The following is a 27,704-nucleotide window of genomic DNA, read 5'->3' as shown; positions in this document are numbered from 1 at the left end:
TGGCTGCCAGAAGATACCTTCTCTTTGCTCATTTAACAGGCTCAACAGCCTGCTCAATTCAGGCTATCTTTTTAGAAAGAGAAATCTATTAATCTTAGCTAAAGAAACCAGAAGCTTATGCTTTATTAAAAAGCTTGTGCTTTATGATGTAATTGACTAAATAAGTTAGCATGACGTTTATTTATTGGGAAAAATAATAGCTTGTAACTCGTGTTCGTTTTTCAACTCGTAGATACGACTAAAGCAAAGCAATTGCTAAACTACGTTTTCTCTCCAAAGCGCAATGCAGTGGCAGGTAGGGTTTATTCCACCACAGCACGTATGAAAAAAAAAAAAAACAACTCCACTTTGTGTCTTCATTATAAAGGACTTCAAAATGCAAAGAGACATCCAGGCTAAATAGCAGTGTAGTTGCTGTCATGCACTGAGCCTCCCACTGCATAATAAATACATAACCAGCAGCAAACAGGAAAATAAGGTTCTCTTTAACATTCACTTTGCAGTTTGACAGGCCTCTCTGGGTTTCACAATATATTCTACAATTGGCCTCTCAGAGATTTATTTCCCTTTGGAAATAACACCTTTTATGCACACAATTCCCAGGGAAGATACAGAGGCCTGTCAAATAGTCCACTTCTATCAACATATTGTTTCTGTCCAGGAATATCAAGGGAAGTCACGAAGCAATGCACAATAGTTAACACCGCTTCTTCTTCTAATACGCTGGCCGTGTGTTATGTTTTCTGGCCTCTACATTATACTCAGGTTCCTCCTTAGGTAACCAGTGGAATCAAGGATTTTCACTAAGATTTAAAGCCCCAGGATAGGAATGACATGCTAGCCAGGAAAAGGTGAATACCTATTACCTCTATGTTGCTCAGCAGCAGAGCTAGACTTCAAGGAGGAATACCCTGAGAAGGAGGAGAAACTCCTTTTTTTAGCTTCTTCCAGGTTTCTAACTTAGTTTATTCAAATACCTGCTACTCTCATACAAGGCATTGGCACTAGCATGCTTTACCTCCAGACTAGTTTATGGATAGTTTAAAGAGCCTTTTCATCAGCCGTGTGTTGCAGCGATACTGACTGTTATCAGTGATCAGAAATGCTAATGCAGGATGACAAGAGGCCCTTGGAGGTAAGATCTGGATTCAAAGTGCATAAACACAGTGTAGCATGAGCCTCAGTGCTAATGGCTCTGGTAAAAGCTCCTCCCTGAATGGTTGAGAGATGGGAATGAGATGACACCAAAGGCCAGAGAGAGTTCCTGAAAGAAACTAGCAAATTTCAGCAAGATAGCCAACAAAGAAGGGAATTTTGAGGCACATAAGGTGAAAACGTATCTTTCTGTACCTTGGACAATTCATAGACCTCTCAGTGATAACAGCTTGGCACTAGGTCATATTTCCACTAGGTAATTTCTGCATCTTGCTCAATAATTGTCTAAGCATCTTTTTGTTGCCCTTGAGTGCTTCTTGAATTGGTCCTGGCTAGACCACTGATGCTTCTGCCCACCCTGACTATAGTTATACTCCTTTCCTACATATTCATTGTGTTCATCTCCTTTGCAGGATTTGATATGTGGCTGAATCATATCTGCAAGAGGAACATCTCATGATGGTCCTTTTCTTACATGCTTTGTGAAAGCCAAAGGAATGAATCCACAAACCCATAAGGTATACGGATAGATTAGCATGGGAGTTAGGTACCCAAATGACCTTTTGGATGCCTGAGAAAATATTTAGGCACCACTGACATTTAAACCTTTAACAAAGATGCCATTTCTGAAGGGAAGTGTGGCTTGTCTTTTAAGACTATTTAAACTCTGTAGATGCCTGGTGCAAATATTGCCAGTAGCAGTTTTTTGTTGCTGCAGAATTCAGCTACTAAGGCTTGACTTGAAGCTAATTTCCTGGAAGAAACCAGGCAAATATCAAACTAGAAGAACTTTCTCTTGCTATTGACATGCAGAGACGTCTACCAGGATGTGTTCATTAGCTTAGCTTCCACTCTGGGGAGTAGCATGCTGTGGCTTTGCTCAGTTTAATATCTTATTTTTGTAAACTATTATTACTGCATTTGAAACATAAAACACGGAGATTCTAGTCTTAATTAGGCAGCTGATGCACTGCAACTGTAACGGAGATCATTTTCAGGAAATGAGCATTCCCAAATTGTTCAGTCCAAGATGTTTCCTCGATATAAGCTGATTGTTCAATATAGTTGCAACAGTATCACTAAATGCTGAAGCTTTTTTGTGTGTCTTGCAGCTCCTCCAGCCACAGGGTGTGGGAATCTTAGTTTTCATTACCAAAAAAAAAAGCAACAAAAAACAAAAATGTTAATTTTCTTGTGGTTGCAGAAAAGCTGAAAAAAGTAAAATAAACACTAGGCTCGCACTGCAAGTAAGCATTTTTTTTTTTTTTTAGTATCGATCTGTAAGACAATATAATAGTTGTAGGGACAGGAAAGGAATCACAAAAGGTCAAGTACATAACAGTGCTGCAAGTACCAGATTGCCGTGACAGCAGAAGATGAATGCAGCTACTAGATCCTGGATATGCAGCTGCCTGATTATTTGCAAGCATGGCCCATTTAGTACCCAGCCAAAGCTCCAAGAATTGAATGTATGGTTAATAATGAGCCCTAAAATTGATGATGCATCTATCTGTGAGCCAAAAATTATGTCCGTAAAATCAGACTTTGAACTAAGATTCTTTCAAGAGCTGGAGCCTTCAACTGCACCTTGCATTACGTATCCAACAGAAATGAAGGGAGAAAAGGTGGAAAGTTTCTCTCTCAGATCTGTAACCCTTTAATCAAAGTCAAGAACTGATCTTGAGGGTTTAAAAAACAAGTTTTAAACCACATTAACAGCCCAAATGAAGCTATTCTAGGAAGAAAAAAAATACAATATATCAGAGATTAGCTGGATTAGAGAGAGAGCTGAATGGATACTTGTATGCACTTAATTTGGCTAATTATTAATTTTACAAAACATATACTCTATGTTTCATCAGAAATATCATCTTTTTATTACAAAGAACCTTCAGTTACATGCATAAATACTGGTGCAGAAAATATATTTTCATTGACTGTTACTGGCAATTGACACAAAATTACATTTCCCACATGTATTTATCAATTTCATTTTATCTAGCTTCACAAGCTCTTTTAAGAAGTAAAAATAAAACTGCTGTTTAAATATGCTCCTTCTCTCCCCCCCTCCCACCCTTTAAATGATCAGGTAGATTAAAATAGAAGTAAAAAAGGATTCTGAAAACAAAATATCGATGTCCGACAATCCAGGCTGCATACACGAGGTACTGTTGGGAACTAGCTGACTCCTGAATGACATTTTATAAATTGAAATCTAGTGCATAAGAAGAAAACAGCCTAATTTTCGGAGAGTCCAAATGGCTTTCCACTGAAATGAATTATGACCTTTCTGGCGTAATAAAGAAGAATTCACCTTTCATTCCAACAATTTTCCTGTCTGAAAAAGGAAGTCAGTAATATTTGCATGCTTTCCAAGGAGTTTAGGAATATCAAATTTTGTTTGCTTGGAGCTTCAAAGACGGAAAGTAGAACAGATGGCCCCTGTCATTGCTGGTGTTGTGGCTGAGTTGGTAAACGAAGCCTCGGAGTGGAGATGTTCAAACGCCATTTTTCAAGAGTGTTTAGAACTGGTCCCTCGCTTCCTGGCACCTCCTGTGTGCGTCAGCCTGTGGCCCTGGGTGCTGGGACACCCCAGAGCAGATTTGGTGGAGGACTGGAACGACATAGAACTTTAAATCCATTTTTCAGTGTCTTTTACCCACAAGGCAGGCCATAGAGACTCATGCCTTGTATAATTATTTTAAGCAGAAGGGAAAAACGTCTCATGCTGAAATGGCCATGCAGTTAAAGCACCTGGTCCCTAATGACCAGCAAAGATAGTATGGAATATATCCATAAGATATAAGGGAATCCAACCTATTAGGGAGTGATACTGTACAATTAAATTTTGCGTTTGTTCCTGAAAGGGTTTCTGCACAAAGTGTGCTCATTAATTCTAAATTAAAGCTTTCATTCTGGACTGCCTACGACAAACCCTTCGTAAGGAGGCTCTATTTACTAGATACACAGGTGGCATTCACACATTTATTGCATTATAGCAAGAGACTTGACAGGTTCTTATCACTTCAGTACAAATAAAAATGAACATTTGGAATTGTGCAGCCTCCTACAGAGGCCTAACTTTTCATGCTACTCTTCTAATTCTTATGATGCAAATATGTATGATCTTAGATCTTTACACCTCATACAATCCTTAGTCTTCTAGACTGCCCCTTCTGCCCTCTGCCTATTAGAGGCAGAAAATAAGGTTCAAAACCTTTACAGCAGTGAAAGATGATACAACAGAAATAAGGAGAATAGGTGGTGACTTAGGAGTTTAAAGGAGGTATATACAATACATTGAAGAAAAAAAATTGCATTTCCTTTAAGTGTTTTATTTATGTTTCTTTTTAATTACTGCTATCTCAAATCTTTAGTCATAGCTCTCCTAGAAATATTTGAGTGGAAGTTATCAATATATTTAATGCATATGGACTGGAAGCCATCAAAGACAAGTGGTCTAAAGATAACTAAAACCCACTAACCCCTGTTATATTTGATGCAAGCTGAGTACATACTAATTTTTGGAAGAAATGGCAACTTCCTCTGCTCCACCGGAGGCATCTAGTTTTGTAAAGCATGGGATTCAGCTCATGAAACTTAGCCCTTTAAAGGTTATCTAAATGTCTAGGTTCTTGTTTTCCCCACAGTGTTGGCTCAAAGTATAAATTAAGTGTTACCCTTGATAAAGCATCCATACAACTTGACTTAAACAATGCTTTAAATTTGACATAGCTGACCTGGCCCTAGGTCTGCACCGAAGCTTTGCTGCTGAGATTGTTAAACAAGCAGCATGACATCAGTGCAGCCACAGTTTCTGTTTGCAACCCATCTGCAGCTAATTTAATCGTCCTATGCAGTCACACATTGCTTTACAACCTGAACTAGTTTAACTGAGGTAACAATTAATTGAAACTAATTGTTGCAGCACAGACAAGCCCTGGATAGATCTAAAGCATTTAGGCGTTACAGCACCATGTATTCATGCTAGAGGGCACTCATATTTCATTCTGAACAGTAACAGAGCTTGGCATTTGTATAGCATGCATCTTCAAAGCGCTGCGTCAACAGCAACTTTCAAGGAGTCCTGTGAGGTAGGTGTGTACGTCAATCCCTATTTAACAGAAGAGGAAACTGAGGCAGAAAGGTTAAGGTATTTGACCCATATCACAGCAGGAGCCTGTGTTAGAGGATGACTCTGCAATCAAGATAACTTGAAAATTTCTCTCCCTGAAAAAAGCCATCTTATATATGCATATACAGATGTGTGTTTTTATGTATATATTTATATATATGTATGTATATATGCATCCACCTATGTGTGTGTACGGCTTAATTCTGGATCTGGCTTTTTATTTTTAAAAGCACAACTCTTGCTTTCTTTCTTCATCTAAGGTTCTGTAACAGAAACACACTAACAATTTAAGGCTTTAAACAGAGCACATAATGGGCTATGTCTCTGCCCCTGGTTCTCCTCTGTGGTGGATCTGTATTAACAGATCATTCAGTAGTAGATTAAACTTGACACATGAAATCCATAGGTCTCATAGGGTAAGTTCAACCTTGTTTTTTGTTTTGTTTTGTTCTGTTTTGCTTTGTTTTTTCCTAGACAGCACCTATTTACTAGCCTTTGAGAGCTTTACCCCTTCACTTCCAACTAAGTTTTCAGTGGAATACTGCAGTGATGCCTACAAGTCCTATTCTCCCCCCTCGCTTCTGCTAGGTTACACATTTCTAAAGATAGAAACCCAAGACAGCTCCTGCCACTGAAAGTGCACAGCTTAGGAAGGAACAGGCTGAGTAGGAACAAGAAAATGGAAGCGATTTGTCTATAGTCCTATGGCAGGAGACAGGTAAAGCTTGTCTTTCAGGGATTTACAGCCAGATGCCAAGGCTTGTCTAGATATACTTGTTGGAATGACTTTACCAACCTGCATATTTTGTGAAACGCTATAAAAGAAATTGCATTTCCATAGTACAGCTCAACAAATTCTGCAAATATATTCCAGGAGTGTTTCTTCCCAAGACTGTGTGGTTTTGCTTTCTATGATCATTCATACAATTGTATTTTTTTAGATGAATGTTCTCAGAAAGCAAAGACTGCCGTACCCTGGTATTTGACAAGCATGTATTCCTGAAAAACTCAGCAGTTAGCATTATGATGGATGGTGAAGCGATTTTTCCTGTGAGACTCAGTATTTTTGGGACAGATGTGTGCAAGAATGTATGGAATATACAGAGTTTAGATATACAGGGACAGTATATGTGGCATGGAGGATGGGGAGGTGGAAATAAACTCACTGAAGTTGCTATTTGGAAAGGATGCTGACTTTTGTGAACAGATAACCTTTTTGAAAGCTCTCAGCTGCTTCACCTGTGAGACTGAACCCCCTGATACCCTGTTTTGCCACCCCTCACCCTTGATTGACTTGGCTGATGTTGCTTCATCTGAAGACAATGATGACAGCAGTGAGAACGTAGCTATTCAGAAAGAAGCAGCAAAACCCACTAAGATCTGAATCAGGGTTCAGCTCACAGACTGGGATCTTCTAGAAAAATGAGTGACGTGAAAGGTCTCTCCATGCTGAACTCCACCACTTCATCCTTAAGACTGAAGCCACAAAGTGAATGTTTCACAGCCACCATTCTTGTTGTCTCTTTCTGAATAGGTATATTTTTATCATCATCTTCGTCATCTGAAGCCAGATCATTCAAATATGAAGGGTGAGAATACAGCGTAATGATGATGGTTGCCAGATCAGGGTACCGAATGATCTGTGACAGGACTCCAAACCAAGGGCTGGAGGAGTGATGAATAAATGGGGTATTGCTATAGTCACATTGCAAATGAGAACTTTCATGCATCACACTACAAAGATCGAGGTTTGGACACCACTGGTGGCAGTGCTACCCAGTCAGAAAGCGCAGCCATCACCCTGTGTTTTTTTTCTCTGATCAGTAGTCAAAGACAATTTTGAATGGTTTCTTTCAATGAACAGCTCACAATAAATTTTAGCTATCAAAAAATTATGGGAAAAAATTAAGCATTATATGTTTTCGAAAAATGCAATCTGCTTACGGACAATCTAGGCAGACTGGAGATGCTGGATAAAGCATATGTTATGAATCATATTTGTTCAACTCTTGTAATAGTCTAGAAGTCTCTTAGGATTTAAAGCAAGCTGAACAACTGACAATCTTGGAGGAATTCAAGTGTGGTTTTATAATATCTGGTTCAATAGACTGAACTGGATTGCTCTCACTAGCAATTATGTGTTTCACCAAGCATCTGGAAGCTTCATTGATGTTTATATTTTCCTGTAAATGAAAGAGAAAGAGAGGTTGATTAGTCAATATTAATTATACCATGCTGCATATTTCCTGTGTATAATTAAACTTTTCTCTAGGCAACATCAAAAGTTTACTTTCCTTAAAAATTAGCTTTTAAAAATTGAATGCAATGAATAACGCTTACTCTAGTTTTTAAATTAGTTAGGTTTCATTCATATTATGATTCATAGATCCTTTAAATTATACACAGAACTCACTTTGAGTTACCCTAAAGCCTTAGCTATTCGATTGCTTCAATAAGCTAAACAAACAAATGCCGGAGAGATCTTAAAAGACAAATGCCTGAAGTTAAGCTCCAAAATCCATATTTCAGTGCTTGAATAACGGTTATTCTGATTTTCAAATTATTAAGTACCTAGCAGCTATTACAGCCATCAATAGCACTTATTTTTTAAAGCCTTTTCTACTGTTTCGTGCAGGTTTTACTGTACAATGCTCACAGTGAAACCTGTGATGAACAGCTTCACTGAACAGATAATACAATTTCAAGTTATTTACACCACAAAACAAAATTAAAAAGTTTGTAGCATTCATATTCAGCTTTTATTTTTGTCGAGGCCGAGTTATCTCCAATGTGCTGTTCCAGAAGAAATGCATCACCATTGGTCTAATTGTCTAGACAGTAATCCCCACTCTAGGGGTTTTGAATGAAAGGAAAAGAATGTCTTTTTATACGTGTGCCTTCTTTCAACAGCACGCTTAACCTGCAGCAACCCTTCCTCTGTCTGTGGAATAAGCAAAGCCAAAACAGCCTGATCAGTAAGACACAGCTCAGCACTGTGTATAAAATGAGCGGTAACGCTGAGTGAGAATTTTTTTAATGACAACCACCAATACGGCTGGAATGACGAACCAGGCTTCTGGGCACAAAAGACACTCTTCAATGCCAACTGTTGGCACCAATTACTTATTATATACGACAGGAGGTACAAGTCTCACTGTGGCTTCACTCTCCTGGGGAATTGTGTACAAATATGTATGTACGTATGTATATGAACATACTGCCCTTTCCTCATGAAGATTATGTATTTATTTACGTGCTAAGACTGAGCTGGGTTTCCAAGGTGAATCGGGGGCCTGTTGCCCTGAGACCACACACACTCAGGCACACAAAACCAGGCAGTCTACCTTCAGCAAATGCTCAGTGTGAGCTCAGCATCACTAATAAAAAAACCTTAAAAAACATAATATGGGAAACACTTTTTTTCATATGTGCACGTTTAAAAAAGTCAGTTGAGATGCTTAAAATACGAAACTTGCCTTTACAAAAAGAAGAGAACCAGAGTACACCTATGTGTGTTTGAGTGCAGATGATATAATTAAATGAAAGATGAAAACCCAAAGTAATGAATTCTGTGAGGCTGATTTCTAATCTTGCAATCAATGGCAAAACTCCATAAAGTCCACTGACCGTTCCTCTGCACCACAGTAAAGAGCTGAAATCGAGGGAGTTAACTGAAAACGTTAATCACAGCCAAGATTTCACAGGATTCTTCAAACATACAAGTGAGCTTAAATATTTGAACTTTACCCTGTAAAGAATATTGGTTAGCTGTAAAAAAACCCCAAATCTTTAGACAATCTATTTATATACTAAACACCAAAAAGTAATATAGAGCTGGGAATCAGCTCTGTACTAGGATGTCAAAATGTTACCGTGTCACATCATTCTCTGAGACCAGACAACCAAATTCCTCAAGCATGCAACAAGTCTTTTTCAAAGCGCTGTGAAATTTAATTAGAAAAAATGACCAACAAAAACAGTCTCACAGGGCTTCTTAGAGAGTTAAAGACAAAACAGGATCATTAAGTACACAAACACACACAAATAAAAATCATTTGCATTGTGTTTTCTGTTATTAATGAAGTGATAAGCGTTTCATTTGACCATATGCTGCTGCTCTTCCTGGATGGCGGTATGCATTTCTTCAAGAACGTCTTAGTGACTATCTGAGATTGTGCCCAAATCCAGTAAAGTTCCGATGTATTAACAAGAAATCCTCTTTGTTACATGCTTAAGATCAGTGTTTTCTAAGGGTGGGAAAGAGGCAATGAAACCCAGGCCCAAAAGCATAAAATTTGCGTAAGTGGACATTTACTCTCCTTATTAGCACTAGGCAGAATTCCAGGGGCCAGACTTGAGCCTAAAAATTCAGGAAAAAAAAAAAAAAGTGTTTTGTATCAGCCAAATTTTTCACTTGACCCAAAGCAAACCAGATTATTAAACTCTCCATTGCTTTTTGGGAAGAAAGCCTAATTTGAACATGTAAACATTGTTTTGACATAAAAGGTCAAAATATTTTATTTTGAAAATATCAAAATGAAGTGTTTCTCTTTTTCTGCATTACTCTTTCTCCTCTGTAATGAAATAATTAACCAAATACGACCTATATTCCTGCCTGCTTTGTTAACTGCATTTTGGACTGAGCTTACTATTATCCTGCTGAGCATCTGCCCAAACGGACTGAATATCTCAGGAATTTCTGATACTGGCTCTGTGAATAAAGTGGGATTCGATACAGCTAGGGACTCTCTCCCAGCTCTGGCCATTCCAGCTGAAAAGACTCTGTGGCTTTCATCCATTCAGATGGGCCTGCAGAGGTTTGTGTGGCTGAGGTCTGACTTCCTCAGTTAAAATGAGCTGGTTTGTGAGGATTCACTACGTAAAGCATTTGCACCAGCCAAGCTAAAACTCAGCTCTTTGCTCAGTGCAAGAAGACAGGAACAAAAAGTCCCTCCACATGTTGCGTGCACTGGATCAGAGAGGCTGCTTCTCCTCCAGCTCTTGGCCCAGTGACTCCAGAGCATTTATACTACCTATACAGCTGTCTAGGCTGTGAGGATGACAATTGCTAGCAAAGACATGGGGAGCAGGAGAAGAAAGGTGACCACAGCAGCCAGTCCAGCTCTTTCCAGAGCATGTGCCTGACTTCAGCCCTCTCCCAATGTACAGCTGAGAACGGATATATGGTATAGATGACACATGCATTAAATCACTTGCCACAAGAAGTCTGTGCTTACACCACCAAAGCAATCCCTGCTGCCCCATCTCAATGCCTTGACCGCTTCCTTTCTGATGTTGCTGTTCCCTTTTGTTACAACCCTAATCTTGCGGTGTCTGTTTCAGTGTCCTGGGTCTGTGGATTAAACTTTGCTGTACTCTGGCTGCTTTGCCGGTCTGTCTAATGAAATATTGATTCCTGCACCTCTCCACCGACAGTACGTTTTGCAAAAAATCGATATTCTGCTAGGCAGCAAAGCAGCTGCAGACAGTAGAAGCTGATCTGCTATCCAAACACAGACACCCACAGACTTGGTAATTTTGGAGCGCAGGGAGCGCTGAAAGGCAATCTAGGGAAGGACAGATTGAAAGGAGCAAGTGGAAAGCCACCCAACAAATACAAAGAAACCAATAATGAGGAAGTAACAATGGACAGAGAGAAATAATCACACCTACCCTACTAGTTGTACTGAAGCGTGGGAACACCCCCATTGCACTTAAGAACAAAATTCCCTGTGTTTCAAAGAAAGGATGAAAATAAAGGTGGAACAACAGAGTGAAATGATCTCTTTTTATTGGTCTCTATGCTGAAATGCCGTAACTCTTAACCCCTTTAGGGCTGTTGTTCTATGGAGAGCCCCACAGGAACTGTGATGTCTGCTGCCGTTCAGGCTTTTGTTTGCTTGTTTGTTTCTACTGTCTTTTCTTTGCATCCTGAACAAATTGTTCAGTTCACCCTAAGGGATCTACTCTGTCTCCATGGGGGCAGCCATTTCTGAACCTCCTGCTGGGATGATGGGTTCCTTCAGTTCTTGAGGCAGTGTTAGCGGCACCTATATTGCTGTAGCTTGCTTTCCGGACTCCTGAGGTCACTGTCACCTTCACAGTTCTCCAAAGACTGGGGAAGTTCCGCCAACTGATAATGCTTTTAAAGGTTGCTATTACTCAGCTCTGCATCTTTGATATGCTTATTTTCACAGTATCTTTCTGAGGTAGGGAAGGGCTGCTAGGTACTGCAGGTGGAAACTGCAGAGTCCTAAACAGAGGAAATTGCAAGAAACCTAGTACAGTGCATGGTCACTAGTTGGAAGAGGGAGATGGCACAGATTGAAATGTCCACTTGACAAGGCAGAAACTCAACACCTCTCAAGCCTATGGGAGACTTTTTACTACAAGACCAAAAGGGAAAGGATCTGGCCCATGATATGGTGCCTTTCATGCATCTCCCCATTTTGCTCTACCTCTCCCCTTGATGTCCTGACACAGCAATCTAGCTTTTACGAAACCTTTTCCTGGGCAACCTTCTTTGCCTAACATGAGGTGCCTAACACATTTCTACTTCTTTGGTGCCTCTGTAACCCCCAGTAGCTGAAAGAAGTTGCTACCACGGTCAGTGCTGTAAGAACTAAGTTGTGAATGCAGCCCTAAGTGTTTTGACCTGAGCTAACCTGCAAATGTCTATCAGGGAAAGGACCTGAACCCAATTCCTTGGAAGATGTCGACTACCTGAGTTGGTCTTTCCCTTGATCCCATCAAGAAGGAATAACAAAAGTGGAAATTAACATATATCACTCTTTATTCTGTTACTAAATAAAGCAAAATAGAGAAAACCTTGAGCAAGCTCAGAAGACCAGAAAGAAACACTAAAAGACATAAATGAAATTACAGTTTGCATTGTAGATAGATCTCCTTCAAAGGTACCTTTTTAAAGGGCAATTTAATGAAAAGAATAGCAACGCTATGTGTGGGGGCTTTACATGACTTAAAACTTTGGATCCCATTGCTATAGGAAATAATGTTACAATCTTGTAATGCAACATTCAACTGAAGAGAAAATAAATACTTTATTAAATGTGTCTCAAAGCACTACACAAGCTCAGCAAGCTTCTTTGTATTCTGGATTGCATTCTCCCTTATCTGTCATCTTTTTCTAACACTAATGTAGAACATTAACATTTAGAGCATTCCATTTTAATATATGAAATAAATCCTTTTAGACTAGACTCGCTCTCATTTCTTTACTGAAGAAAAAAGACCTTTGCTAGTTTTATGGGCCTGCCTCACTTACAAATGAAGCATTTTATTCTCTGCCATGCAGATATCGTAGATTTATCAGTCTGGTTGTTTTCACGTATAAAACTGTTCCCTCTCTACCCTCAGATAGTTTCTTTCTCTGACCGTGAATCCGATTCTTTTGAATGTGAGCTTGCAACTCAGGGAGAAGAACAAAGCATATGCAGGCATAGCTGTCCAACAAGGACGCTTAGCAAGGGCTAAACCCTTTGAGACATGAACCTTCGACTCTACCACTGGAGCTAAAGGAAATCAATTTCCTTTAAGTAAACAGTAAGAAAGTCCAACAGTTCCAGGCATCACCTGGGAATCTAGTGAGTATCACACAGCTTCCACATTTTCTTTCTATAATGCATCAAAATCCAGGAGCAGGGACATGGCTTTCCAGACATTTTAACCTGAACTCCCCTGCAGCAAGTACTCTGAAGGAATGGCTACATCTGCAGCCCCCTTGGAAACCTCTGACAGTGGAACCACATTCAGATGTTGCACAGTACCCCTGTAGTTAGACTTCTAGGAAGAGATAGCTGTACAAGCTTAAAGCCATTCAGATTCATGAATATGAAATTCATGGACATCGACCTGCTGTTACTCCACCCCTGAGAACAAGTTACTTGCTGTGATTGAATTCTTACACCTGGTTGGAAATTTTGCAGGAACAGACCTGTCCCTCAGAAGGAGCTGGCCCGCTGACATGGTTTCAGAGTAATGTGCCTAAGGACACACTGGCTGCACTCACTGGCTTGCCTCCACGGGCCACCCAGGGCTGATGGATCAGAGCTCAGTCAAGGGCTTCATTAGATCTTAACTTTTGCTACACCAAACAGTTTGATCATTTGGAATCAAAATCTGTGGATTTTCCTTTTGCAAGGAAACATCAAAACTTCCAGACTGATATGGAGTGTCAAAAATATTGGCATTTACAGTTTTTGGCCAGTATTAAATAATGTTGTATTTCATAAAGTGATCCAGAGAGCTATAGGATGGGTCTGACTCTTGTATCATGATCTGAAGCAGCTCCTCTCCTTTAAGTCATGGGAAACAATTTCTGCAGAGGATTCTGTGTAGAGTGACTGTATAACTGAAATGAAAGCTTCTACCCTAGGTATCAGCTGCACTTCTTGGTTTATGGTAAAAATTGCTGTATTTTCTAAGGCTTTGTAAAAATTGCTGTATTTTCTAAGGCTTTGTGCAGTGAGATGGGTTAGATATTCTCAGGGGTGAATTAAGAAGACAGTGTGGGGAGCCACACTTTGCTAACTGGGCCTGGCAATGTCAAATGGAAGGCTTTGGTTTCACTCACCAAGTCGACAGATTAGATGTGATGTGTCAGCCCAATTCAAATACATGTTCAAACCTCGTTTGTCTTTACGGAAACAAAAACCACATATTCTGTTCCTTGGCAAACCTAATGTATGGCTTGTTTTTTTAACTTTTACAATACTTATATAGTCGGAATAATTTATGGTTTAAATGTGGAACAGTAGGGCTTGATTCATTCATATATTTCAAAGTACACTGTTAAGACAAGCAAAATTGTTATTTTTGCTTTATAGAAGAAGAGGAGATCAGAGGAGAAAGTGACTTTTTGAAGGTTACCAGGCAGATTAGTGGCAAAGAGGACTTCTGATTCCTAGACCAGGAATGCCTGTTTAGGCATTGCAACACACTGTATAGCCTGCCAGAAAAAAAAGACTGCAGAAAGAAAGTATTATTATCCATTTTTTCAGAGGAGGAAAGTTCTCCAAGGAGAAAGTTCTCCAGAGGAGTAGCATTCTCCAAGTCCAAATAGGATGTGCTCAGATAGGCCACAGACTCAATGCTCATTCAGTCTTCAGGCCATAACATGCAGCAGAAAAAGGTTTTGCTTAGCATAGGTCAATAAGGATCTGAAAAGCCTGGCTAACAGCCCTTCTGGGTAGCATGGACAAAACTTAAATGCCTTTTCATCTAATTCTATGTTGTTGACAGAATATTATAGCAGGAAAAAGAGGAACTCAAGTGTAACCAGGGCGCAACCTTGGTCAGTTGCAAAGTATTTCCGAATTATTTCTGAAATAGGGATTTTCAAGTGTATACAGTTTTGACTGACTTGTCTTCATTGATACACAAGTTCTGTTTTCATTATAAAGTGATAATAACCTTGAAATTGCTGCTCTGCTAATCCAAGCCCAAAGCTCACCTCTTTGAACTGGAAATGATAGTGAAGACATTTTAAAGACTTAAAAATGTGAGTGGAGTTCTTGGCGGCACACGTTGGGTGATTAAATGTGTGATAGAAACGAGAAATTTCCTTGCTTTAGAAAATACGTCTTTCACAACAGCTGTGCTAATGAAATTCATTAAAGAATTTACTATTAAATGTTATTTCACGATGGTCTGGGAACATATCTTTTACACTGCAATCTTTATGAGCAAACAAAATATGTGTACCCAAAAGAAACCAGGATCTTCACTGGAAATACAGCAATGCATATAACTTATGACGACTCTGCACTGAGCGCTTGCTCAGCAAGCCTCATCTTACGTGACAAACTATCACAACAACTTCTTCTGTCTTTGTAGGGAGCAGAAGATTGGAACAGACTGAATATTTCCTTTAGATTAATGTAAGAATCAAATATAATAATATAAGAGAATGCATTAGGTGGCCCAAACGCTTTGTATGAAGGTTGTTAAGTTAAGAAAAACAGCACCAGGGAGTGATACAAAGATGTCTTATGGTGTAATCTGCCAGAGTTGCAGATGAAAATTTCAAACCTCTGACAGCCTGAAATATTGTAGACATATAGCATATATAGCATGCTACTTCCTGCAAGGCAACCAGAACTAAAAGTTGTATTTTTACAAATAATCATCACCTTTGTTTTTCCGAAAGGCATAAATCATATTCAGTTTTCACTGAAGGCTATAACATTTCCAAGCACATCTCCAGAAAACCTCAGGAGATCTAATTATAACAGGATACCACAAAAAGGAGTTATTACTTATTTGAACTGCTAAAACTGCTAGCTGCAATATGATGACTCCTCTGTCAGTGTTATTCCACTTCAGGAAAGAGTTCTATTCTCTACAGCAAACATAGCTACGGTTTTATTTTCCCTAGACCTCCGTTCAATTATTTAATATGCCTTAGGCTAAAAGAAAACTGGATACACGTTTCATCCAATATTTTAAAACAACAGTAATCACAACGTTTGTTTAGAAAAAAGCATAGGTTTTAGTTTAGAACTTAGACCAAGTGGGGAAACTATTCTAATATAATTTATCCTCAGTGTGCGATTCTTCTGCTGCTAGTGGAATTACTCTGCCTTGCATCATTTTGAGCCTCAGGAGCCTACAGTTCCAGACTGGAATCAGGTGGGGGAAGTGTATATGAACATTTCAGAGTATTAGACCTTAGCCTTTAGTCTATAACTTCACAGAATAGGTTGATAATAAGAGTCATGTGTCCTCCGCTCTCACTGTTCACTTTGAAATGGCCGTTCAGTGCAAGTCTTATCCTAGTTGGGTGTCCTTCTGTTCCTACCTGATTGCACTGATATCCTGAGGACAGCTGGGCCAGCAGATATTTCGGAGTTAGATAAAGTAAGAAGTATTGAAATATTTCCTTTATTTAAAACACTTCAAAACCATAATTCTAGGTATTTTAGAAAAAATTTGGACTGAATTTTCCTCTGTTATGACATTTTTAACTTTAATTGTCCTTTATGCTACCATGGTTCTGCCCAAGACTGGCTACCCTATACCATCATGGTAACATATCTCTGCCACCTTTGAAATTGTTTGTGCATTCATCCTCTACCATGATGACTTAACATTGACCTTAGGTGGCAAAAGGCATGATAAATGTTGTCGTTCTTTTTATGAGGTGGACAGATACTTGCTGGGAACTCATGGTACGGTTTCCTTTCTCATATGCTAAACAGTCTTGAACCATCAACTCAGAAGAATGAACTGTGGCTCTGTATCCTTTAAATAATGATTCTTCCTGCTCCCCCTCAATCTCTTTATCTGTTAGATGCAGACATTTTACAACAATCTGCTATTCGTTTCTGTTCACATGATTTTTGTGGTGATTGTGTCCTCTGGCTTTACCTTTCAGTGAATTGGTCTTTGTCCCTCAGAAATGTAGACTCGTATACACGTCAGAATTAAAAAAAAAAAAAATCTGCACAAAACTGCCATATACTGTGTTATACATGTCTGCTGAGTCAGGTACTAAATACTGGCAACTAGATATTTCATGTTATTTGAGGCCTGAAAAGGCAGCTGGACACTTAATAGGATATTTAAAAGTGCCAAACGTGTAATTCCTACAGAAATAATTATAACTTAAAGTAACTTAAAGAGAGCCCAAACACTGCTCTCCCTAAGTTCTGCTGTGGATATGAGCCAAATATACCAATTTAAGGCAGACAAAAGTCTGGAGAGGCAAAATAGCATCCGTATTTTATAGATGAAGTGTAGATGACAAGCACTGTATTTAAAAGAAGACTGAACACATTGCAAGCTTTTGAAAATATGCAGATATTGCTGTTATAAGTTCATTCTTTTCTTGGTCACATCCTCTTTTCCACACAGAAATCTTGTCCATGCATATTTAGGGGCAGATATTTTCCATGATAACCCTATTCTTCTCGAAAAGTTCCCTGTATCTTTGGAATAGCTGACCCTGTTTGAGCAGGTGGGATGGACTAGATGATCTCCAGATGTCCTTTCTAACCTCAACCATTCTGTGATTCTGTGAATACAATGTTTACATATTAATGCAATTACTTGGGACCTTTAATCAACCATATAAGTCAACATAGGCCAAGCACATCTTCCACAAAGCAGGTGCCATACAGTTAGAGATCCTCTGAAATATTTTGCTCACTTTCAGAAAGCTTCAGGCTTAGTTTGTCAGCTCCGTACAGCACAACTGCAGTGAAGTTATCTGAGAAATCTCAGACTGATATGCAAGAGCACTATATGCTGGACCTTTGCACTCTGAAAGACTGGCCCAATGTCATTTCTGATTTTGATCTGGTATTTCTTATAGGCACCCAGGAAATCTGGACCAAGGCAAAGAACCGAACCAAAGAGCAGCTCATTCACCACTTTGACCAATGTCCTTCTCCTCCTCCTTCAACATATGGTAAGATTTTTCTGAAAAGATTTTTGAAGATCAAGGCCTATAACAATCAGCATAGTGTCAGTGCTGCAACAGACTGTCTTTCTTTCTGGAATCAAATATAATGAAGCCATAGTCTCAAATTAGGATTTCTTAGTCACAGGGTTTATATAAATATTTAGAGATAACAGTCACTGTTAATAATTATGAAAAATAGCGTCATATCATTTAGAAGAGGTAGCTTTTGTGCCTTCCACAGGTCATCTTCCTCCCCACACTACTATGGAATAAATTCTTGACCTGTCATACACCTCACTGCTGGCCTACCATCTTTCAGTTGCTGCATTTTAGAATGTTGTATACAATTTGCTTTGCAATGAAAGGCCTAAAACAAATGTAAACACCCATAAAGGGCTGTATTTATTTACAAATTCATCTTTAATTAATTCCGCTAAGATAGGAGCTTTGTTAGGAATACATTTCTACTGAGGAAAGCTATTTTATTCTCTACTTGGAAGAACAGTTAAACAGAAATGGAAATATTACCTTGGCTGATGTTTCAAACCAGCCCACGAACCCATTCTCTTTGCAGAACTGATCCATCTTGATGCCGTTGTTCATAAGAACATCTATTCCTTGGTCGCATTTGTTTGCTAAGAGGACTGTTGGCACAGGTTTGCCATTTGGAAGAACCAACTTAGAGTCCAAATCCTCCTTCCACTTTGTCACTGCTTCAAATGTTGCAGGTCTTGTAACATCAAAGACAATAAATGCCCCCATGGCTTCTCTGTAATAGACCCTGGTCATGTTTCCAAACCTCTCCTGACCTGTGATAATGAAAATATAGGGGGTGGGGGGGAAAGCTTGTGAAAATCACTGCTCCCAGTCTAAGTCAATATCTCACACTAATATATTTTCTAAAAGAACATTACTGAGGGTAAGGCTTCATATTTTAAGTCTGGTACCTCTGGAAAGCTACAATTTATCTAAATAATAACAAGGAGATTGCTGAAGTCATTTGAGTATAGCAAGAAAAAGAAATTTTAAAGCAACATCCCAAGGAAATGTAATAACTTTATGATAAGCTTGTACTGCAGTGTAGAGTCTTACTAGCCTGCCAGATTTCTAGATCTGTGCAAGTACCAAGAGTCTTGGTGTACATTACAGGCAAAACATCGAGGCATAAGACTGTAAGCTCCTTGGTACTGCAGTACTACGAGGAAAGCATTTAGCATAGCTGCTGTGATGCATGACATGAGGATATTGTCATGCAAGTGCTAATAATCAACAGTAACTTATAAAAGCTCTGCAGTCCTACCAGGCATTTGAGTCGTTATTAACTGACTTTTACCTGCAAACTAAAACACAGGGGTGAGAAAGGTGAATTTCAAATTTTACAGATGTGGAAAGTATTCTAAAAACATAAAACAGCAGAGGTTCTCTGAAGAGCTGTATTGCTCCAGTGGGATCTTGGAGGAAAAGGTCCACACTAGATCTATTCAGAAGCTTTATAGCTTTATTTGTTGAAATCAAAGTGTTTTCTGGAAAGTTATTTCCAGCATTTATTTAGGTTTAGTTTAACATGGTCATTTGGAAACTTCCTTTTATATGACTAATAATGCAAAAAACAAGGCACTCGATATCAGAAGGTAACATGTTGATCAGCTGTGATTTTGCTAATGTATATGCTATTTAACTGAGGATCTGAAAAATTGTTTTTTAAAAATAAAAATAAATCACATTTACATACTTTTCCTTGAAGTGAACAAATACAGTCTCAGTTCACCTCTGCTGCTGAGTTTTGGCCCACAAAAGGAAGAATTAAAACCTCCTGAAACATCTCATGATAATAGCAGTCTTTAAGCTAGACAGCCGCTGCGTTTAACCATATGCTTCCACAGCTGTGACCAGGTGTCATCAAAATAGATGACACTCACCAGAATTCTGTATTTAGCCTGATTTTCTTGATGTGCCTAATTGTCAGTAAGGTAAGAAGACAAGAAGATTGGCAGTCTTTCTTTTTGACCCTACTAGGAAAATCCCCCGTGGCAAGTTTTATCTGATGGAAATTGTGCCATCAAATGTAAAGCGGTGATGAGAATTTAAAAGTGCTAGCTAATGTACTGCGGATCATATCGTTTCATTTAATGGAAACGGCATATCCATATAATGGCATATTCACTGAAGGCACATGACTGGGACATCAGCATCTATCTATCTGTGATGTTTATCTTTGGTTTTACACACTAGTCATTCTAAAAAGGAGAAAGTCATTCACATGATATGGAAACCAAGCATGCACATTTGTATCCTCCAAATTCATCTTAAATCTTTTTTACCTTAAACGAATACTGTTACCATTGATAAAGCAAGATAGAAACATATAATTTCCAAAAACATATGATCATATCAAAAATTTCTTATGGCTATACTTTATGAAAATATCTTATGATACTATCAGTGGATTAATCAGATGAATAGCTAAGTCATGTGTTACTCAATAATCTCTTTGTTGAGAAATTGTTCTTTTTGTCTGCAAAAAGGTACCTTCAAGTAAAAGTCAAGGTCTGATCAGTATCTTAGCAAAGAGGTCAGCAGCAACATCTACAATTAGTTTTTAATGCATATTGTATTCCTGTGATACTTTATACCTCTCATGCAAAGTTCTTGACTTGTTTGCACTGTAGAGGAGATACAGTTGATTTAAGAACCAGCTAAACTTGAGCCTTAATGCATATTCATTGTGACACAGGTCTCTAAGATAGCTGAGATGAATTGTCATAAAATACGCACTGAATTATTCATTTGCAGCATAAAATCATTCATCATAAGTAAAGTTATTAGAGAAAGGAAAAGCCCCTTCAGTGTGCTCTTCTGGCTAGCAGTGGCCCACAAAGTACTGAGAAATGGTATCACACTGATTCCTCCTGCTGCTTCCAGCTGCTTTTGCAAATATCTAGGCTTTTCACTGCACAGAAAAACTCCATGTCTGTAAAAGCAGCTTTATGCAGGAGGATGGAGCTTACTAATTTCCATTAGCAATCACTTCAAAGAAAGAGATGGAATTCAGCTGCTGGCTTAATAAAGTGCCTAAATCATTTTTGAAGTGGTCTTTTTCCCTATCAATTAATACATGAATGTACTTGGCATAAAGACATTGTGCGACTTTGAATGGAAAAAGAAGCGGTGTGTAAACCACAGACTTTTTACGTCATTTGCATAATGGCTTTACTTTTACGTCATTTACATCACGGAAAAGACATCTCTAGTGTTTACACTGTGCCTGGCATGCCAAATATTGTGCCTAAAGTCCGAGGAAGATTCCTTTTTCCAAAGGTTCTGCCTTATATGAACAAATACATTTCTTAATAGATGAGGTTCTTAAAATCATTTCATTCAGTGGAATTACTCAGGAAAACAGGTACTGTGTGATCTGTTAAATTTGTCAGAATCTGGCCTCGGGTTTTCAACAACACAAAATTACTTAAGTAGTAATCACATTAGAAAATAGATCAACCATTATGTATTCAGCAGTATCTCACAGGCAGCCTTGAACGTTAGAACTTGCTTTATTGCAAGTGAGGCCGTAGTTAAGACGTCCAGACTGCCCAGCACAGCGTCATTTGGGCAGATGGATTTTGCTTTTCATGAGAAGGATCCGAAACTTGTGAAATGCTTGTTTGATCTGTCCCGTGGTGTTTGACTGCATCTCTTGCAAGGTCATTGGCATCTGGCATCAAACCCCACAGCTGTGATGGCCTTTGCCTGTGGGAATGGTGCTTTATATCGGGACTCACCAGCACTGACTTAGGCTCTGAAAAATTAACAGAGTGTATCTAAGATTAGGGTTCGTTTATTGTAGACGATTGGAAAGAGGCATACCTTCAGGGCATCCTCTCAGGCTGGACAGGCGTTTAAGAGAGGTCACAAAAGCTTCCTTATTCTGTACTTATTTACCATTAGCCCTTTAGGGCTCAGTACAAGATGTCTAATTGTTAAATCACATAAATCTGATTCCACTTTAAAGCAATTCCAGTGAGATCAAGGTGCCAAAGCAACCAGATTTCAATTAAAGGGAAAGATTCACTGTCTGAACGGCATCTTTCTGCACAGACGTTTATACTGATCTCTGTAGCACCTCTGCAGCAGGGTAAGGAGTCATTTAAAAGGCTTAAATCAATGGCAGTATCAATATCTGAGTTTTCATAGGTTATAAAAATGCACCCTACATAATTCGCCATCATGACTTACAAAGTAACCTACAATTTCCACTAACCAGCTCTGATAAACTAATTATCAGCTCTCATAAAGTTTTAAAAATTAATGATAAGGTTCATAAATTCTGATAACATCCACCATCTCCAACACAGAATCTGAAAGAAAAGTGTAAGATAAAAATTTATGAAAACTTGATCCAGTGTTTCACAATGCGTTTTACTTCTTACCGCCATCCCTCATTCTAGGAAGCAAAAACTTCTAGGATGCAGCAGGCTTTGCAGAGAGCCTTCAGCCAACACGGGGAAGCTGGAAACTGTGCAGAAGAGTTGCTCATTTTTTTTATCTTCCACTTCAAAACAACCTTCAGAATTTTCACTCTTGAAGGCAATGGGGGTGTTGCCATTGTCTTTATGGAAGGAGGATTGAAAGTTAAATCAATCAGCCAAGAAAGACCCTGTATTCAGCACACCAGAATCTAGAAAAGCAGGCCATGAGCCAGATCAAGCCCACATATCTCACCACAAATCTATAATGAAATGAAAACACTGCAGCGAGGGACTTGCACCACCTTATTTATGATTGTAAAACAGTAATTTCTAGGAAACTTGGCTAGGAAATCACCATGCCTATCTTATTTATGCATGTGTACTGCAATGTTTAGCAACCACTAAAAGCCTCAACCACAGAGGATATACTGTGCCTGGTGTTAGTGAATGGTCCATTTACTCCTTCTAGGGTATACCACTCTTAAAAACTTTACAGCTGCTAGACACCTCATCATATCCGTGCAAATGCTGCTGTTTTTGAAGGTGAAAATGACAGGGATGGAAAATTAAACTGCTCTCTCATCACAGGTATTGTGTGCTTGCCTCCAATGCAGCGGACGAAACATTTACGCATCTGCAAGGTCACAGCTACTGCAGCAGAGAAACATGCAGGAATCCTGGTCTTGTAAGAGCTATGTTAAATTCCAATGAAGAGTTTCTTTTAAAGCTTTCCTTCCAAAAATCTATTGGCAAATTTCAAGGACATTCACACAGAAGCAATAAAAAAGGTAAGGAGGCAAAAAAAGAGTGACTAAGGGGCAAGATTTAAAGATGCATAACATAGCAGAAGAGGTGAGGGCACACTCCAAGTGCTTGAGGAACATGAACACTAAAACAGAGGGAGAATTTAGAACAATACAGTGAAATAAAATGAGAGTGCTGGGATGAAATTAAGATGAGATTTTACTGTGTGTATCTTCTCCCACACAAAATAGTGAAAATCCAGTCACCCGGAACATTAAGCTCTTTGCTAGATCAGACCTGAATTCATTGATTTTAAGGACAGTATGCTGTTACAAACATCATAACATCATAACATCACAAGCCATGAAATTCTACCCAATTATTCACGTCTCATGAACATAGCTTTAGCATAAGATAGATATTATCTGTTAAAAACTCAAATATTTATGTAATGCTATGTGATGCAGAATCTACCTTATCCCTGAATGACTTTCTCGAATGCTTAGTTATCCTCATTATTCAATGTTTATCTCTTATATTCTTAAGCAACTTGCTACCCACTGATGCATACAGTGGAGTGGAAGGAAGAGTACATGTTATACTTGGTACTAAGTTACTTGCCCGTATAATGGAGGGGAAGGAGAGGATGGGATAGCTAAAATGATACCTGAGATACGTATATATATGCATATGTACACACTGATATGATACATTATTGATATATTTGCCACATTTGCTTTAGTTAAAGATGTCCAAAAAGTTAAGCCAACTCCCTTCACTTTGGCTTGAGACAGCAAAGGTATTGCTTTACCATCAAAGCTAAATATAACCTAATAATATAGGTTCTGCCAAAAGAAGGGGACTGCTCTGAAGAGTGGAAATTTTATTTTTCACCACCTCTTGACCTTGCATATTTGCGTTTTACTAGTGGTGACATGCAATCAGCCACAGCCAGGTTAAAACACTTCCATTCCGTCCAGATGCGCGGTCAGATTTACTTCCTTTTCACTTTTAAACATTTTTTTTCTCATCAGCCAGATGCCTTATTCATGAAGACTTCCCATGCCAGCACCACACTGATCTGAATTCAGTATGTTGCCTATAGAACTTATTCTCTCTTTACAGCAATCAACAGCTAAAGCTCCATATAGAGAAATCATTAAAACTGAGACAGAAACTGTTTATTAGCAGCCGCTGTATTGACCTTCACTGAGATGCTTTAAATTGAACATTTCATACAAAATTTAGTACTGTGCTGTAATTCTCTCTGTCATGTGTGATAACTCAGAAAGCGTACTAGTCATTCAGTACCACGACTTGGTATAATTGCTTCTGCAGCCTGACTGAAAGCTACATCATATGATCCACCAGCACATGATCAGCAGTTTAATAAATCTCTGAAACAAGGCATGCAAAATACATTCTTTAAACCCCAAATACATTCAGAATTTTTTACTATTAAATGTTTTTTCTCATGCAAAAAAGTATTGCTGGGTGTGTTCATATTTGTTGTTATAATCAGCCACTTGTAAGCAATAAAAGCAATGCTTTCCCCATTATTCCAACTTTTAATGAAGCAGATTGGGCTTATGCATATTTAATATCATAAAACCACAAGACTATACTGATGCATATATAAAAAAAGGACTTTATGCAGGTTTTGCATAAGGCACTGTTGTTGCATAAGTTTTGGTACCTTGGTGCCAAATTCAGAGCTCAGATATGAGCTAGCTAAACGTAGAAGAAAGGCACTCCTTTAGTCCATAAGAATGCTAAGAATTTTATTATTTCACTAGTTTTACTAGGTGCAATTCCAGACTCAACTAATAAACCCACAATTCAGGCCAGAAGTTGACATAGCTGCCTAACAGCTAATACAATTTTCACTCCTATTACCTACTTACAAATATAACTTCTTAATTTTGTTGAGTTTTAAAAAGGCTCTCCTTTTTGCAGTAAACTTCTGTGTTATAGCTGTGCTTCATTTCTTATGTATGCTAAGGAAAAAATCATTTCTTATATCCAGCAAAATATGCCAAGATAAATATTATTTTCTGTACTGAATCAAAATTGATCATTTCTTAGGAAGGGAGGTGGCAGGGATAAAAAGTTGTGGTTTTAATTAGAAGCAGAATATGTAATGAAGAAAAATCTGAAACAGCGATTGCAATGTCACATTCTTCTTCTTTTTTTTTTTTTAAATAAGACAGGCATGCTAGAATATCTGAACTTTTTAATTCTTTTTCTGTCCATACCGAGTAAATTATCTTTTTGGCTTGCCATTACCATCAAGAACAAGTAAACATGAATAAATACATTTTTAACAACCAAGCTTATTGCAAAATAGAAACCTTTTTTTTTAAGTAAGTTTGTCAGAATTTTTATACATTTCTTTGGGCCGAAGGAAGGAAGGAAGGAAGGAAAGAAAGAAGATATTTTGGTAAAGTAACTCAGTAATATTTTTCTTTATTTAACTATAAAAATCACATTGACTATCTTGATGAATCCCTCGTCTCTTCCACCAAATTAAATAAGATAGAACAAGAAATTCTTGTCACCCTCCTCCTCATCACAAAGAACTGTTAGATTAAAGAGGCAAGTTGAACAGTGGCAGCTGCAGGGAAAGAATTGGAGCAGTCAGTGCGAGGTGCCACTGCCCAGGTCTAATGGCTCAGGAGAAAAATTAAGACAGGACAGATTTCTTTCTGACCCCCCTACTTTGGGAGACTTATGGCTTTAGGGGAACTCCAAAATCTCAAGCTGTGCTAAGGTGTCACTCCTCAGCCTCCTCTCCCTCACTGCATAGGCATCAGTAGTTTCCAACTTAAAGATTAGCATGAACAAGTTTGGGACTATATTTTGTATTGTCCCTGGATAGGTTTTGGGACAACAGTTTCTCTTCTGTACTCACCAGCAATATCCCAGAGCTGCAGCCGGACTACAGTCTCAGCGTCCCAGCTGAGCACCTTCAAGGCAAAGTCCACCCCAATGGTGGCCCGGTAGTGGGGGGAGAAGTTCTGGTGGACATAGCGTTTGATGATGCTGGTTTTGCCCACTCCCAGGTCCCCAATCACTAGCAGCTTGTAGAGGTGCTCCTTCTGGCTGTGCTTCTGCATCTTTCCTCTTGCTGCGGCTGCTGCTGCGTGTGAACCGTTCGCATGCTCTGCCCAAGGAAGCCTGCCAGCCCGAGGGGAGAGAGGGAGTGAAGCACCAGGGAGGCAGGAAAAGAAGGTAGGTGGAGGCTCTTCCCCTTTGTATGGCAGCAGGATCACCAGGTCTAGCAGGCAGTCCTGTTGGAAGTTGAAGAAAACAAGAGCTTGAGAGAGAAAAAAAAAACTCTCCCTGAAAGTTTTGTGCATGTGTGTAAAGGTCAGCCTGAGGTGTGTCTGGAATTAGTCTGACCGTGGGGGCTTAAGGCTTTGCATGAAAAGTAGTGCCACAGGCAGTCCTGTTCCCTGTTTCACTCCTCGCTGGAAGGACAGGGCTTCTGCTGTGCACTAGTTTTATATATTTTTCTGATGCTTTGTCTTCTTCTGGGAATAATTTATTACCTTCTGTATGTTTGCAGCTATGTTTAAAATGCCAGTCACTGCGAAAAGGCAGAAATCTCCTTTCAGATGATCAATTTTCCATTAAAGAGCAAGAATTAAACCAATGTAACTTTAATTTAGGGTGTGAGTTGTTTTTTGATAAGTCAGTGTGAGTATCTTTACGTGTGTCCACACTAGGAGCGATGTGTGAATTTAATTATATTTTAATTATCCATTTAAATATATTTAAATTGAATTAGCATAATTGTTTGCAATCATCTGACTTTACATGTAGACGTGCTCATATCTGCTGAACGCAGCACACAGCTCATGCTTTGTTTTTTCATAGAACCAGAATCTGAAATGCAAAGCATTCAAACCAGATCCGGAAGATTTATCCCATGACTCTGATAATCAGAAGTTATAAAAGCGTAACAGCATTACAGAATATAAATGCCAGTGTCTCAGCAGTTCCCTGTTTTCAAAAATAAGTGATGCCAGGCTTGTAAATAATTAAATGCATTGAATCTGAGCAAATCATTCCATTGACATGATTGACCCTATATTTTAAATGAAAAATACAGTGACAGTTTTAATTGGGCAGCTTAGCTAGAAACACCTATCCATTGCTTAGAAGGGTTTGCTGCTTTGAATAGCTTTTATAGCAAAAACAATTATATTAATATTGTTTGAAACTCATCCATGAATGATTTTTACATTTATTGATGATGATGATATTGATAAAATTAAAAAAACATACAGTTATTGAAATATTATTTGATTAAGTTCTTATCAAAATGGGTACTGAAATGGCGATAGAAATTTGTTATCTATCCAAAAAGCTAAATTTTAGTAGACAAAGAATTTAGAGAACCATTTCAGCAACAGTTATGTGAGGCAATCTTTTATAATCAATTTTTAAATTCATACTTAAAAGTTTGCATATATATACAGACACACAAAGTGGAAATGTGACATTTGAGGCAGAAAATGGCTTTTTAATGAGTTTATTTTATTTTTAAAAGAAGCCATTTTTCAATATGATAAATTTTCTATCCAAAGATAAGCTGCCAATTGTATCCTTCTTTTTGGAAAGAAAATCCTAAAGAGGTTAGCCTTGTTGGCTACAGACATCATAAATATTGCACTGTGAAAAACAAATCATCTTTCTCTAATCAGTCACTAATTTTGGGTCTCAAATTATTTCCATTGCTACCTGGTGGCGTGCAGTATGTGAATTTCGCCTTCAC

General features: G+C 38.6%; 1 protein-coding gene across 1 annotated transcript; it reads right to left on the bottom strand.

The window, feature by feature from the left end:
• Positions 1-3,011: 3,011 nt before the first annotated feature.
• Positions 3,012-26,094, bottom strand: RAB38 (RAB38, member RAS oncogene family). Its single transcript, XM_009689081.2, has 3 exons — positions 25,836-26,094; positions 18,243-18,523; positions 3,012-7,473 (listed from the first exon to the last, which is right to left on the bottom strand). The coding sequence occupies exons 1-3, from the start codon at positions 26,038-26,040 to the stop codon at positions 7,321-7,323; spliced, it is 639 nt and encodes a 212-aa protein (XP_009687376.1). The 5' UTR covers positions 26,041-26,094; the 3' UTR covers positions 3,012-7,320.
• Positions 26,095-27,704: the final 1,610 nt, after the last annotated feature.

This window comes from Struthio camelus, chromosome 1, assembly GCF_040807025.1.
Source record: "Struthio camelus isolate bStrCam1 chromosome 1, bStrCam1.hap1, whole genome shotgun sequence".
Lineage (NCBI taxonomy): Eukaryota > Metazoa > Chordata > Aves > Struthioniformes > Struthionidae > Struthio > Struthio camelus.
The sequence above is the reverse complement of the archived record's forward strand: the minus strand, read 5'-3'. Positions and strand labels throughout refer to the sequence as shown.

What these genes read in the sequence shown, in the direction of transcription:
- RAB38 (XM_009689081.2), bottom strand. Translation starts at nt 26,040, where the DNA reads ATGCAGAAGCACAGCCAGAAGGAGCACCTCTACAAGCTGCTAGTGATT. An exon ending in GCAGCTCTGGGATATTGCTG is followed by an intron (nt 18,524 to 25,835) that starts GTGAGTACAGAA and finishes TCATTATCACAG; the next exon opens with GTCAGGAGAGGTTTGGAAAC. An exon ending in GGTTTGAAACATCAGCCAAG is followed by an intron (nt 7,474 to 18,242) that starts GTAATATTTCCA and finishes TTTCATTTACAG; the next exon opens with GAAAATATAAACATCAATGA.